The sequence below is a fragment of the Grampus griseus genome (assembly GCF_964374135.1).
Source record: "Grampus griseus genome assembly, chromosome: 11".
NCBI classification, from domain to species: Eukaryota; Metazoa; Chordata; class Mammalia; order Artiodactyla; family Delphinidae; genus Grampus; species Grampus griseus.
This window is the reverse complement of record NC_139005.1, coordinates 82,964,920-82,981,371: the sequence shown is the minus strand read 5'-3', so window position 1 is coordinate 82,981,371 and position 16,452 is coordinate 82,964,920. Positions and strand designations below refer to the sequence as shown.

The following is a 16,452-nucleotide window of genomic DNA, read 5'->3' as shown; positions in this document are numbered from 1 at the left end:
TTCCACTGAGATCAGGAACAAGACAAGGTTGCCAACTCTCACCACTATTATTCAACATAGTTTTGGAAGTTTTAGCCACAGCAATCAGAGAAGAAAAAGAAATAAAAGGAATCCAAACTGGAAAAGAAGAAGTAAAACTGTCACTGTTTGCAGATGACATGATACTATACACAGAGAATCCTAAAGATGCTACCAGAAAACTACTAGAGCTAATCAATGAATTTGATAAAGTAGCAGGATACAAAATTAAGACACAGATACCTCTTGTATTCCTATACACTAACGATGAAAAATCTGAAAGAGAAATTAAGGAAACACTCCCATTCACCACTGCAACAAAAAGAATAAAATATCTAGGAATAAACCTACGTAAAGAGACGAAAGAGTTGTATGCAGAAAACTATAAGACACTGATGAAAGAAATTAAAGATGATACAAACAGATGGAGAGATATATCATGTTCTTGGATCGGAAGAATCAACATTGTGAAAATGACTAGAGTACTGAAAGCAATCTACAGAGTCAATTCAACTACCACTGGCATTTTTCACAACCAGAACAAAAAATTTCACAATTTGTATGGAAACACAAAAGACGCTGAATAGCCAAAGCAATCTTGAGGGAAAAAAATGGAGTTGGAGGAATCAGGCTCCCTGAGTTCAGACTATACTACAAAGCTATGGTAATCAGACAGTATGGTACTGGCACAAAAACAGAAATATAGATCAATGGAACAGGACAGAAAGCCCAGAGATAAACCCACACACATATGGTCACCCTTTCTTTGATAAAGGAGGCAAGAATATACAATGGAGAAAAGAAGCCTCTTTGATAAGTGGTACTGGGAAAACTGGTACGTGTGAAAGAATGAAAATTAGAACACTCCCTAACACCATACACAAAAATAAACTCAAAATGGATTAGAGACCTAATGTAAGAGAGACACTATAAAACTCTTAGAGGAAAACATAAGCAGAACACTCTATGACATAAATCACAGCCAGATCCTTTTTGACCCACCTCCTAGAGAAATGGAAATAAAAACAAAAATAAACAAATGGGACCTAATGAAACTTAAAAGCTTTTGCACAGCAAAGGAAACCATAAACAAGACCAAAACACAACCCTCAGAATGGGAGAAAATATTTGCAAATGAAGCAAATGACAAAGGATTAATTTCCAAAATATACAAGCAGCTCATGCAGCTCAATATCAAAAAAAAAACAAACAACCCAATCCAAAATGGGCAGAAGACCTAAATAGACATTTCCCCAAGGAAGATATACAGACTGCCAACAAACACATGAAAGGATGCTCAACATCACTAATCATTAGAGAGATGCAAATCAAAACTACAATCACCTCACAACAGTCAGAATGGCCATCATCAAAAAATCTACAAACAATAAATGCTGGAGAGGGTGTGGAGAAAAGGGAACCCTCTTGCACTGTTGGTGGGAATGTAAATTGATACAACCACTACGGAGAATAGTATGGAGGTTCCTTAAAAAACTAAAAACAGAACTACCATATGACCCAGCAATCCCACTACTGGGCATGTACCCTGAGAAAACCATAATTCAAAAAGTGTCATGTACCACAATGTTCATTGCAGCTCTATTTACAATAGCTAGGACATGGAAGCAACCTAAGTGTCCATCAACAGATGAATGGATAAAGAAGATGTGACACATATAAACAATGGAATATTATTCAGCCATAAAAAGTAACAAAGTTGAGTTATTTGTAGTGAGGTGGATGGACCTAGAATCTGTCATACAGAGTGAAGTAAGTCAGAAAGAGAAAAACAAATACCATATGCTAACACATATATATGGAATCTAAAAAAAAAAATCTTTCCAAAGAACCTAGGGACAGGACAGGAATAAAGATGCAGACGTAGAGGGGCTTCCCTGGTGGCGCAGTGGTTGAGAGTCCTCCTGCCGATGCAGGGGACACGGGTTCGTGCCCTGCTCAGGGAAGATCCCACATGTCGCGGAGCGGCTGGGCCCATGAGCCACGGCCGCTGAGCCTACGCGTCCGGAGTCTGTGCTCCGCAATGGGAGAGGCCACAACAGTGAGAGGCCCGCGTACTGCAAAAAAAAAAAAAAAAAAAGATGCAGACGTAGAGAATGGACTTAAGGACATGGGGAGGGGCAAGGGTAAGCTGGGATGAAGTGAGAGAGTGGCATGGACATATATACACTACCAAATGTAAAACAGATAGCTAGTGAGAAGCAGCCGCATAGCACAGGGAGATCAGCTCAGTGCTTTGTGACCACCTAGAGGGGTGGGATAGGGAGGGTGGGAGGGAGACACAAGAGGGAGGGAATATGGGGATATAAGTATACATACAGCTGATTCACTTTGTTATACACGAGAAACTAACACAACAATGTAAAGCAATTATACTCTAATAAAGATGTTAAAAGAAAAAAAAGAGGGCAGAGCAAAAATATTTACTCAAATAAGCTGAAAAGGGAATGGAGCCACAGTTTATTCCAGCCGGAAACAAGCATATGAGTGTCCTGTGGTAGAGAACGCTACTAAGCTGAAGCCAGAAGAACCAGATTCGAATCACCAAGTTTTCTCATCTACAAATGTAGTAATTGTATTAAAGAGGCTCTCAGGTCCTTCAAGCAGTCAGAGTCTGTGATTCTATTTTAGGATTAAGGAGCCAAGGAATGGGGGCCAAGGACTATATACAGAGCAGCATTCAGACAGAACTGCTTCATCAAGGTGAGGGGGATGCAATTCAGTTCTTGTTTTCTGTTTGCCCCAACTTTTGCTTACTCGTGTTAAAATTCCCCCGGGCCAAATTGATTAAGTATTTAATCTAAGACCAGCTAAAACTGAATAACGGTGGAAAAACATCATCTCCCAAGATTACAATTTGTTATTTCATGCATGCAGGCAATAATTTAGCAAATATTTACCAAGCACCTGCTTTACGCAAGGCACTATGCTGTGGAGAACGTGCAAATGGGCAACTGCTGTCTGAACTTAAAATATGGTAGACTGTCTTGCTCAGTAAGGACATACATAACCAAAATCACATCACACACATAACCAAAACAAAATGGAGATGTTCCACAAGAGAGCTACAAAGACCTGTGGTGGAAGTATAGCTTTCTGGCTTGGAATCCTGGTATCAGCTTAAAGAGGTTAATTTATTTCCCTTCAGTTTCCTCATCTATGATATGGGGATAATAATAATACCTAAAGTTGTTCAGAAGATTAAATGAGATAATAGACAAAAGCAGCTTAAATTAATGCCTGGTACATAAGTAAAACCCGGTAAATGTTAGTAATCATTGTCATTATTATGGGAGCTTATAGGATTAAGTGGTTGATTTGACTCCAGAGAAGAAAAAAAAATTTCCTAAAGATGTAGCATTAGGACTGGACACTGAGAGATGAAGTTGGACAGGAAAAAGGAAGAGGAAGGAGAAAAGAGAGGGAAAAGAAGGAGAGAAATCTTTGCCATAAGAAGTAGTTCAGGGCTTCCCTGGTAGCGCAGTGGTTAAGAATTCGCCTGCCAACGCAGAGGATACGGGTTCGAGCCCTGGTCGGGGAAGATCCCACATGCCGTGGAGCAACTAAGCCTGCGCACCACAACTACTGAGCCTGAGCTCTAGAGCCTGCGAGCCACAACTACTGAGGCCTACGCGCCTAGAGCCTGTGCTCTGCAACAAGAGAAGCCACCGCAATGAGAAGCCGGTGCATCGCAACGAAGAGTAGTCCCGGCTCACCACAACTAGAGAAAGCCTGCACGCAGCAAGGAAGACCCAACACAGTCAAAAAAAAAAAAAAAAAAGAAGAAGAAGTAGTTCAATTTGGCTGGAGCGGAAAGTTCCTTAACGAAATAGTGGTGTGAAATACAGTTCAGAACACCACTGTAGAAGTTTAATATAAATCATTTAACTTTTTTCCTATTAATTTCCCTTCATCCCGTCATGTCCTAGAAATATCAACAGTTAAAAAATAGATCAAATGTTATTATTAATATAGATATGTAGTCAGCATTACGTCCTCAATGGGTAGATAAATCCAAGCATCAGAGTCCAAAAACCATATGGGTTTTCCCTGACCCTTTCTGGAAGCAATTTGTCAAGTCTGTAAAAGCACTAAGAATTCTTAAGTCTAAGAATCAGAAAACAAGTTTCAGGCCAAGTTAAAGTCACTTAACCCTCCAGCCCTCAATTTCCTCAATAAAAATGTATGCTACTATTACTTCAGGATGGATGGATAGAAGAAATACTAAAATGGTGGGATGGCCATTCTAGGAAGGGAAAAAACTTGCCAGCCTCGAGTTGATACAAGACACAAATGCAATAATGGATGTGAACGTACGTTACATACCTAATAAGCATTACATAGAACCCAAGGTATTTTGCCTACACATCACAAAGAAAGGCAAGAACTGCAGATGAGATGGTGGTGGTATGTGGTAAAAAAAGAGTCCGGCTTTGTAGTCAGACCAACTTGGGTCTGAACCCTACCAGGTCCTGTCATTTACTAGCTCTGCGGCCTGAAAGCCAAATAGCCTGAACTGCTATGCTTCTTTTGTGCTATTGCTGGGATTTTATCAGACAGGCAATGTGAATCCTGTAATGGTGCTTCCCCTCACTGCTTCAGCCACCTGGAAGCAGTGCAGGATCTAATTACATTTCAGAAGCTCTTCTCAGTTTCATTTTATTATTTCAACCCTTACTTCCCATTTTTGGATCATTGCGATACATTTTTTTTTGAAAAGTGCCTCAGATTCTTCCCACCTGCCACCTTTTTTTTTTAAATGAAGCATAGCCTAAAAATTAATTTAATCATAATTTTACCTTTTCCATCAGCCCCCCACCCGCACCCCGACATCCCTAAACAGATTATCTTGGACTTCTTGGTATGTCCTGCTTTTGGAGGTGCTCAACAAATGGTTCTTAAATTAATAATAACATTGAAAAGTTCACAGTTTAACTGGCAAATATCAGAAATATCCAAATGCTGTTAGACAAATCTAGGCCCAGTAAAAACTAAATTTTATTATGGGTTTTCAGGACATTTTTAATACCAGTAATATTTTTAACATGCTGAACAAATTCTTATTTTCTACATTTATCTGCATGTAAGATATCATGTAGTCCTCACTGCACTCTTGTGAAGTTGGTTTGGCAGGTATTATTTCTATTTTACACAGGGAAAGCAAGACCCACATGTCACTCCATGTTGTGGCAGGGCCACATTAGAACCAAGCCTTCACTTCTAACCCAGCGCACTTTTCATTCTGGCGCACTGCCTCTGGGGAATTCTGCAAACAGGCTGCAACTTACTTTTTTAAAAACAACATGTAAATGAATTAACAACGGGAACGTCTGCTGAAAAATCATATATAATAACATATCCATCAATCAGCAAGATATTCAATACGTTTAAAATGTAGGTTTCATCAAATACTTTAAAAAATGGATCCATGTATGGAGGGCATGAAATATTTCCACTGTATTCCTGCTATCCAACCTCATCTCGAATTAGTTCTCCACAGGACCTATCCCAAAATATGATTATAAACGGAGTTCTCTATTTGAGGGAAAAGAAAGCAATGTCACAAAACGTGCAATGTAATATTTATTCCATGTACTCTAAAAAGCTATATATGGGAGTAGCTCCCTCTGCCCCCTGTCCCCCATCACACTCAGCCCAAGGGATGTTCCTGATTACCAAGTATAGAAAGCCCACATTATTTACTCGTCTTATTTTGGACATAGGTCAAATATTCATTGCTAATAAAATCCGATGGCTTTTACGATCCCTGGGTCGTGAAGATAAGGATTAACACCTTGCTAATACTTTTGTTTTCCACGAGAAAGTCAACGAAGCAACGAGGAAGTAACCTCTTAAAAGTAACTTATCTCTGATCAGTGCTACCAGTAATTACAGGATCACTAGCGCAACCTTTGAGAAACGGACGGCTGAGTATAAAAGTGTTCAATGGGCATCTCGGGCTTGGCCAACCCAACCACAATCCCCGGAGCCAGGCGGGACGGAGCTGGGGGTGTTCAGTGCCCAGTGCGCCAAGGAACCGACTGCTTGTCCACCCCCCACTTGGCGCGGGATGGGGCGGCGGCCAGGCAGGCAGGCGCTCCCCGCTCCCAGTGGCCGAGACCGCCCGTCCGCCGCCCGAAGGAGAGTGGGGGTGGACACGGGACTGGACAGTGACCTTGACAGCCCCTCCGCCGTCCGGGGGAGGCTCGGAGTGGACATGGGACCGGGTAGCGGCGTGACAGCCTCAGGGCGGGCCGGGGAACGCTCGGGGCGACTGCGGCGCTGGGGCAGAGGCGGCGTTAGTCCCTCCGCGGCCCCGAGAGGCTCGGCCGCGCGGGGGGCTCTCCGGGCGCCTCCAGAGGCGCACCCGGGGCGGGGCGAGCTCGGCTCGGGCCGGGGACGCGGGGCTCCGGGGGAGAGCAGTTGGGGGTCCGCGGGCGGGCGGCTGGCCCTACCTCCTCGGTGACCGTGGGGCAGTAAGAGATGAGCAGGAGCGTGGTAAGCAGGTTGATGGCGAGGCCCAGGAGGGTGATGGAGTTGGGGGCCATCCACAGAGGGATCCACTGGAGCAGCCAGGTCCAGTAGAGCTGCAGCGGCGGCTCAAGCAACGAGACGCCCGCGACGCTGTAGCGGTGTTCCTCCAGCCGCCGCAGCTGCGCCGCGCTCAGCGGCTCGCCCAGCGCCTTCAGCCAGCGCGGCGCCGGCCTGGCCCAGGCGCCCGCCGCCATGGCCGCCTGCGGGCCCCGCCGCTGCGAGCGAGCGCAGCCCGAGCCGGGCGCCCGGACGGGGACAGGTGGAGGGAGGGGCTCGCGGGACCGGCCCTGCGCCGGCCCGGTGGGACTCGCCGGTCGGGCCCGCGGCGGAGGTCGAGATCAGGCCAGGCCGCCCCTGGTCCCGGGGCCTCCGCCCCCAGAGCCGCCGGCCGCGGGGGGCGGGGCCTCGGGGAGGGCTCCGGGAGAGGGGGAGGGGCCGCCTCCGCCCCGCGAGGTGTCGGGGCAGGTGGGACGGGCCCGCACTGGCCACCGGGTCACCGTGGTGGCTCCGCCGATCGTCACTTTCTAATTGGCGCGAAAAGGGCCCAGATTTCCCCAAGAGCCTGATGCTTCTAAGTCCCGATTCTTCTCCGGGGACGGCTGGTGACGCTCCCCAGAGGGAAGTCTCGACGGCTGGACAGTTAGAAGCGGGTTGCTCTAACTCATGCGGTGTGCACAGCTCAGATCTCCTAGTGTGCGAACGCCCTGGCCTTTAGCCGCAGCCTGCAGAGCCGGGGGGTGGGGAGCGAAGTATTGTGTGAGAACATGATTTTTGCACGTCTTGGGTCACCGGCATGAGGTCTCCATCCGTCGGCCCGAAGAGAGGTCCTGCCTGATAAACACACGGGCACAGTTCTTTCTTCCAACCCCGAGGACTGGGGCCCTGGCTGTGTATTAGCTCTAGAGAAACCTCACTTGCAGGTTCAGGGATCAATGTTCAGGGTTCAGATTCCAAGGTATAGGACCTACCACTCAGGACTTAGAAACACCGTCTAACAAGGGGACTGAATGGTTGAAAGCCAAATAAATGCCTATTTCTCAGAGCATCTGATACCAATAATAATGGATATTTTTACACACACCCTTCCTCCCAAAGACACGGATCCAGGTGGTATCTTCCACTGGCCTGAGAGCAAGTATGCTTGCCACACAATGGCAGTTCACTTACCTCACAGCTCCTTACCTCACAATGCACCCATTTAGACAGGGGATAGCCTGTCATAAACATGTCATTTTGCACAACCTTTGCCACTTGCCTTTTTCTTCACCTCCTGGTTCTTATCATTATGCACTTCTCTAAGGCATAGAACAAGCTCAGAAACTGCTTTCGTGATAGTTCAGTAGGGCAGCGGCTGTCGGCAGGTGCAGTTTGTCCCACAGATTCCACCACAACACATTGGAGACGGGCCAACAAACTACTACCCAGCCCACCACCTGCTTCCATACAGCCCATAAGCTAAGTACAGCTTTTTAGACTTCCTTTTTGGCTGCCATTGGGTCTTCTTTGCTGTGTGTGGGCTTTCCTCTAGTTGCAGCGAGCGGGGCCTGCTCTTCGTTGCAGTGCGCGGGCTTCTCACTGCTGTGGCTTCTCTTGCTGCAGAGCATGGGCTCTAGGTGCATGGGCTTTGGTAGTTGTGGCACGTGGGCTCAGGAGTTGTGACACCTGTGCTCTACAGCGCAGGCTCGGTAGTTCTGGAGCCCAGGCTTAATTGCTACCCGGTATGTAGGATCTTCCCTGACCAGGGATCGAACCTGTGTCCCCTGCATTGGCAGGCGGATTTTTAACCACTGTGCCACCAGGGAAGTCCCTAGACTTTTAAATGACTGAAAAAAAAGATTTTTTTCTGTGATGCAAAATTACATGAAATTCATATTTCTGTGCCAAGAATAAAGCCATATCTACTCCTTACATATTGTTTATGACTGCTTTCGTGCTCCAAGGGCAAAGTTCAGCGGTGTGACGAGAGCATATGGCTCGCAAGTCCTACAATACTGACTGTCTGGCGTTTTACTGTAAAAAAGATTAGCAGTCCCTTCCTTAGAGCAATATGAGGGTATCTGCAGACCAAACCATGCATTGAATATACATCTCCTAATCTTTAATGTGAAAAACGATGCTGACAAATGCCGGAAAGAAATCAGAACGACAGAGACCCACTTTTAACTATGTTGGGTTTTTGTACAGTAAACTTGGAAATACCTATCTTTTAACTTAGTGCCATGAGTAAGCCAAGGAAAAGTCCTTTTCCAGGTAAATAAATTTAACTATATTACAGATAATTTCTAATATACATGAAAAACATCAGAAGGAATGAAAGGGCAAAATACCTTTTTCCCATAAATGGGAAAAAGGTATTTCCCTCAAATAAAATCCATATTGAACAGTACCCAGATCATATAAAGAATTCCTAAAAATCCACAAGAAATAGAAAAACAATAAACTAGATTTATGTTCCGATATCTATAACAAAACCCCCCAAACGTGGTGACATAAGCAAATAGAAGTTTATATCTCTCACACGTAAATTTAGAATTGACAGCCCAGGACTGGGATGGTGGGTCCATGGTCATCAGGAACCCAAGCTCTTCTGTCTTTCTGCTCCAACATCCTCACTCTGACTTCCACCTACAAGGTCATCTCTTGGTTCTGAACAGGCTACTGTAGTGCCAGCCATCCTATTCGTATTACAAGCAGCAGGAAAGTGGAAGAGGGTAGGAAAAAAGCTGGATGCCACTCAACTCAGCCAGCAAAGTAGAATGCTTTTTCAGAAGTCCCAAACAACAGCTGTACATACCTCCCACTGGCCAGAACTTAATCACCAGCCTACCTAAGTTCAAGTGTAATCAAGGGAGAATAGATGGGTACAATCATTTGGTCAAACAGTCTGGCATTATCTGGTAAAGTTAACATGCACATACTCTGTAACATCACAATTCTGATCCAGGAGTGTATCCCAGAGAAATTCTTTCATGTGTCCTAGGAAACACATATAAGACCATTCATAGCATCTTTGCACAGTAACCAAAAGCTGTAAATAACCTAAATGTCTACCAATTCTGAATGGATAAAACTGTGGTATTTTCACATAATTTAATAGTATTTAGCAAGTTTAATAAGCTATGCTTATTAACATAGATAAATTGCACAAGCATAATACTGAGTGGCAAAAAAGCTTACAGAAAAAATGCACAGTATGATTTCATTCATATACAGTTCAAAGATAGGCAAGATTTTGTGTTTAGGAATACGTACATATGTGGCAAAGCTATGAAGAAAAGGAAAAAATGATGAATACAATTCCAGAGAGTCGTTACTCCTGGTAGAGAGGAAGTAAGATGGGATTGTGGAAGGGCACACAGATGGCTTCAAAAGTATTGGTAATTGTATGAGTTAGGATACAAAACTACAGAGGCTGAAACAGGATAGCTGTTAATTTTTTTCTCACCTAATTGGGTAGACAATCCAGGGCTGGTATGGCAGCTCCAAGGTGACAGGGACACAGATTTCTTCCATTTTATTAGTCTGACAACTTAGTGTGTTGCCCTTGTCCTTGTGGTCAGAAATGGCTGGCCACAACTTCCAATCAATTGGAAGGGGGAAAAGAGGGGAGACCCTGTGTTCCTCTCCTTTTAAGGGCATGGCCTAAAGATGCACACATCACCCTGCTCTCATCCCATTGGCCAGAACTTGGTCACATGGTTACATTTAGCTGCAAAAGAGGCTGGAAATGAAGTCTTTAGCAGGCCAACCGTTATTCCAGCTAAGACATTTCTATTGAAAAGTGGGGGAATGGATACTGGAGTGTCATCTAGCTGTCTCAACCACAGTTTTTAAACGAGGTAATAGGAACATGGTATTCATTTTATTATTATTTATGCTATATGTATATGTAATCCTTTTCTTTTGCAAATATGGAATAGTTAAAAAGTAGTAAAGGTAATAAAAATTTAAAAAGCACATCTTCTTTAACACTCATGCTTCTAAGCTGCTTTTCACCTTTCCCCTGGTTTTTGTTTTTTGGGGGGCGGGGGGGAGCGGTTGGTGAATTTTTGGAAATTTCAAATTAATTCAAGGCGTATCTGTCTAATGTCAAAGAAAAGTAGATTAGAGATTTCCTATTATTTTGCCTCTTGCATCATGGCTTCCTTTGATTATCATGGTTTATTACATACTGATTGATATATATATAATTATCATGGTTTATTACATACTGATTGATATATATATAATTTTTCCTTTTCCTGAACAAACATGGCAGCTTACATTTAGGCGTTACTATCCTATGCCAGGAACTGTTCTGAGCATCAGGAGTTATTTCATTTAATCCTCACAAAAATCCTAGAAAGCTGGTACCATTATTAGTCCCCATTTTGCAGATGAGGAAATTGGAACACAGTGAGGTTCAATAACTTGCCCATGATTGCTAGAATAGAGATACAGCCAAGATTCCAGCCAATGTAGTCAGAGTCCAGAGCCTGCACTCCTATCTATGGCTAAATGTCACCTAATAAGTTACATATATTAAATAGCAGACTTAGGTGAGTATTTTTGTCAATATTAAGCAGTCCTTTTTCTATATATCATCTTACTAAATTTACTAAAACTAATGATACATTCCCTTGCTCAGAGGACTTTGGTAAAGTCCAACCTCCCTAGCTTGGCATTCTAAGGTCCACTCTTCTTTTCCAGTCTTATCTCCCAAGTGTCTCTTCCCTCACTTCCCTCCCTAACTCTGATGCTCCAGCTTCATGGGTCCATTAGCTGTTCCCGAACATACCAAGCGCTTCCTCATGCCCCCCCCCAACTTTGCTCCCTGGGCTTGGGGAGTACCTTCCATCCTTCATCACCCCTAAAACACTGCTTATCAGTCAAGGCTCAGCTTAAATTCCTCCTTCTCTGAGATGGCCTCTCATATTCTTCCAGTTGACCTCTCCTGCTTCCACACAGAGTACTTTGTACCTTGTGATCCAGTCTGTCTTGGGGCACTTATTTATGTACTGATCTGCTTCTTGTCCAGCCTCAGAGTATCAGGACCACATCCCTGCACTGAGTGTGTTCTTGAGTTCTTGGCACCCAGCAGACATCCATACTTTTAAAAACTCTTTGTTTTGAAACAGTAGATTCACAGAAAGTTGCAAAAATTGTACACAGAGATCCCGTGTACTCATCCCCCAGCCTTTCCCAATGTCTTACGTATCCACAGTACAAGAGGCATCCACAAGTTTTTAGTTGATGGCTTATCTTGGTTTTACTACTGGTTCTTTTTGTGTAACTTGCACTCACATTTCAAATCTTCTTCCTCAGCATCTTCAACATCTAGACCAACTTCCCACAAAATGTTATAGTCTCATATAGCCACATTAGTCTAGGTGTAAAATAACTACTTCAAAAAGCCCCTGAATTTCATTGGTTTGGAAAAAGGCATGGATTGCAATCAAGAAATCACCTGGCTAGATTTGCAGTCTAGCAGAATTTTATCATTCAGGGAGTCACGCTATCTGTGTAAGGGTTTAGAGCTTTGGACCCACAGGCTGGAGTATTTAGGAAGATTAGTATAGTTCTGTGGTATATACTTGCCTTTTCTCATTTACTTGCTTTGGTTTATTTTGTTTTTATAGTTTTGTACTTTGTGACTCTAAAGTCTAAATTTTATAGAACCATGGAACCTTACAAAATACACGAGCAGAATACAGTTTTCAATAACAGACTGACAAAAACCTTTGCTCTCTTCTCTAGAAATGCTTAATTTCTGGAACAAGGTCAGAAAAGCAAATTTCACAACAGAATCCCTCAGATGTTGTAACTGTGCTTTTTATCTGAAATTGCAAAAGTGATTTAGGGTTGGAAATTGATTTCCCTCAGAGACATGGTTCTTAGCATTCTGCCCTATTTATATCCTTTAACTGTCTTTTATTTATTATCCTTTTCTGAGTTCACATCCTACTGCTTTAAAATGTTTTCCATGGTATGATCTGAGGAGCACTAGAGGGAATCTCCTTCCTCAAAAATTCCTTCTTCAGCAATCTGAGGTGCGTAAAGCCCCACGATGAGTTATTCCTATTTTGGAGTTGGGGCTTTTAGGATAAGCAGAGTAGGTCAGACTTCCATGTTAGGTTAGGTCATTATCAAAAACACCTTAGGAGGGCTTCCCTGGTGGCACAGTGGTTAAGAATCTGCCTGCCAATGCAGGGGACGGGTTTGAGCCCTGGTCCGGGAAGATCCCACATGCCGTAGAGCAACTAAGCCCGTGCGCCACAACTACTGAGCCTAAGCTCTACAGCCCGCGCTCCGCAACAAGAGACGCCACCGCAATGAGAAGTCCACGCACCACAACGAAGAGTAGCCCCACTCATGGCAGCTAGAGAAAGCCCGCGTGCAGCAACGAAGACCCAACGCAGCCAAAAGTAAATAAATACATTTATATTAAAAAAAATAACACCACCTTAGGAGTGATGCTTTTATCAGAATGTCTTTCCTCTGAGACACCTGAGAGAGAATGGCTCCAAATAAATAGCCATGCAAGGACCTTGCGAGAAAGAGGGCTGAAGCTGCGCTCCCAACATGGTCGAGCACAGGAATCACCTGGAGATTCTGTGATAATTCAGGTTCTGAGTTAGCGGATCTGGAGAGAGAGCGGAGGGAAGCGTTTTCATTCCTAACAAGCTCCCAGGTGATGCTGATGCCGCTGGGAAGCGACCACATTTTGACTGATGAGGGACTGAAGCATATTCAGTCTTAGGAGGCTTGGGTGGAGGCACAGCTCTGAGCAGGCCCCAGGCGGAAGGGGGATGGGGCAGAACGAGGAGCCACAGGGCTGAGGACAATTAAAGGATAAGAAAGACCAGGCTGGCTCACTTAATTTTGGTTCAACCTGTCCTTTCCAGGGCAAAGAAGGGATATATAGATAGATATTAAATTTTCTGTTTTATTTATATATATATATATATATATATATATATATATATATATATATATATATATATATATATATATATAGGAATTGAGATCTACTTGTTGGTCCTCAGTGAGGGTGTTTGTTGTTCATAGTTGATGAGTCTTTTCTAACATTCTGCTGTGCTTCCCAGACTGGGATACCTTTAGCTCCCTGACAGTATGCTTGGAACAACATCCCTTTGAAGATCTGGGAAGGAAAAAATTACTTTTCTATTAAATAAACTCATGTGTCATGGAGAAGAAGGTAGCATGTGGATAATCTTTAATGAGTAGCATGTGAGGGGTGGTGGCAGTGACTTCACGCTGGGCTCTCACATCCTGTCCAAAGTTGTTCTTTCTTCTGCAGAGAGGAGGGCTGTCGAGGCAGACAGGGTGAAGAGCCTGTGACGGAGGTAATGCCCGCGAAGCACAGAAGCAAGAGCTCTTTTCTTTCTAGTGTTGATCTTCTCATTGCCGTTTCCTTTCTTTAGTTCCTTGTCTGGTGAGGTTGTTTCTGGCTTCATTTCTGTCTCGCTGCTCTTGACTGCCCTTCCCTCTGTACAAATAATAATGTGTTGGTCTGTCCTCCTTTCCTCCCTCCTACTTGATGTTGACCTTGGTCTTAGCCTTCACTGAGCCCTTTCTTGCCACGCCCTCCCTCTCTGTCCATCACTGTTGCTTAACTTCTTCAGGGAGTGGAGTTACTAAAGGCAGACTTTGGGTCAAAGTCCATGCTGGGCACTATGAAGACCCGACAGTCATGGAAAGACCCAGGAAACAATTTGTCTCACCGATGAACTCCCGCTTCTACTGCTAGATAACGTTTCTTGAGCCTTAGCTAGGAGCTATGAAGAAGCACATAAAAATAACCCCACATATAGAGGCTCTGTCCCTTCTTGGCAACCTCCACTATTACCCTACCTGCCTCTAGCTCAGTGGTACTGCCCAGGGCAGGAATGAGAACTGAGTTTACAGTGAGCCCCCTTGGACACTCAGGAATGAGGCTGGGGTGACCAGTCCAATGGCGCTTTATCCCATAGCTCGCAGGGGATACATCATTTGGCTCTCTAGTGCTTGGAATCTTCCAAATGACCACATGACTTCAAATCAGCTTTGGTTTATTTTGAAACGTGGCTCCCTTCCAATTATTCCTCATTCCAATTGCTCAAGACGGATGCATTACAAAGTCTGAATAGTGGCTCCTTTCTTTGCCAGTGTTGCTGGTAACGCCTAGTTATTTTTTCTTTCTTTCTTCTTTTTTTTAATTAACTTAAAAAAATTTTAAGCCAATGTTTTACTTTTTTTTTTTTTTTTTTGTGGTACGCGGGCCCCTCCCGTTGCGGAGCACAGGCTCCGGACGCGCAGGCTCAGCGGCCATGGCTCACGGGCCCAGCCTCTCCGTGGCATGTGGGATCTTCCCGGACCGGGGCACGAACCCGCGTCCCCTGCATCGGCAGGCGGACTCTCAACCACTGCACAACCAGGGAAGCCCAAGCCAATGTTTTTAAATTAGTGTATAATATCTTTAATGTATTTTCTTGGTCTCCAAGACTAGGATGAAGGTGAGAGAAGAAGGCTGGAAGGATGAAATCCCTTGCCTGTGGATAGCTGTGTAAGTGCTTATCTATGAAAAAGAGAGACATTCTCTCTAAAGCTATCCCTTGGGAGAAGAAGAAGTTATGGTCAATTATGCACTTGAGTGCAAGGTTTTTGCCTTTAAAGATGTGAGTCTGCCAGTACCCCCAAGCCACACTCCGAGTGACCCCCACTGGGAGTGTTTAACTGCCCTGTCACCTCCCTGGTGTTTTGTCCCTAGTAATCAACTCCAGATAGAAGAAAAATATTTATCTAGGCCAGAGGCTACTCCAGCCAGTGCATCTGGGGACAGAGAGAGATCATCAGGTGAGTTTAAGAGGGTGATGACAGCCCTTAGAATCAGGAGAATTGGTCATTCCATTAGTGTGTTTGTTTCTCTCGTCCATTCTATCAAAATTTAATTACAAAGGATTACATAAATACCTACACGTAGCAATCAGCTAAATCTTTGGTACAAGGATGGTAATTAATGACCCAGCTAAAATAAGCAAATAAAGATAGAGTTCAATTTAGAATCAAGTAATATTACAGGGAGAGTTGGTGAGGAGACTGTCTGGTTGTCTTATTCCTTATGCTACTCCTACTCCTAGGAAAAGAAGGCCAAATTTGCATTTCTAGAATTCCATTCAAAGGAACTGAAATGAGGAAGGAGATGGAGGGTTAGGCCCGGAGTCAGGGGAGAAGTGGTGATAGTGGAGAGGTGAGAGAGATCTTGGTAAAGGGGAGTGAGGAGGGGACCAGGAAAGGGAACAGAGGTAGTTGGGGGCTGGCTGACCCCCTCATTTTTATAGCTCACGTACATAAATGTTTACAAGTTATAAATCAAGCTAACCAATGGTTCATAAAATAGTTGTATCCTCCAGTTTTTTGGGGGGATACCCTCATAATGACCTGGAAGGCTAGATTTGAATGTAGAATTATCAAAGTCTTCAGAGATACTTGCCAAGATATTGTGGCCCACCGAGGCTCAGGTCTCCCTGTGCTTTCCACCCTGCTCCCTCCTGCACCATGAGGGGTGGCAGGTGCACACAGGCAGATGCCCTGCCTCATGCACAAGCTCAGTCACATCCTCCACACCCCAACTCCCTGACAAACAGGTGCCTCTAGGCCACCCATTGGGCCTCGGGGTATATATTCTGGCCACTTGGTTCTTCCTTGGGGGTTTGAACTCCAGGAAAAGGCCCACAAAGTCTTTAAAAGTGGACTTGGGTGCAGTATGCAAGAAGGGGGGGCGGTTCATAAGAGTTCTAAGTATGCACGTCCCCTTGGTTCCATGGCCTCCCTACTTTGTGGAGGGAGATATGGCTAGAGGAGGGCCAGAGTGAGGCTCTTGAAAATATAGAGGTCCCTCTT

The 16,452-nt window shown here is 44.4% G+C and overlaps 1 protein-coding gene across 2 annotated transcripts in view; it reads right to left on the bottom strand.

Annotated features, from left to right (window-relative positions):
- The window catches only part of CHPT1 (choline phosphotransferase 1), a 34,979-nt gene extending 28,021 nt beyond the window's left edge, over positions 1–6,958 (bottom strand). The window contains exon 1 of one of the 2 annotated variants that reach the window (XR_014297477.1): positions 6,492–6,958. Coding sequence is in view for 1 of the 2 variants with exons in the window: in XM_082666889.1 (XP_082523015.1) it covers positions 6,492–6,764 (273 nt within the window). In the remaining variant the exon portion in view is untranslated. The remainder of the gene's footprint in view (positions 1–6,491) is intronic. The other variant, XM_082666889.1, reaches the window with a different exon arrangement.
- Positions 6,959–16,452: the final 9,494 nt, after the last annotated feature.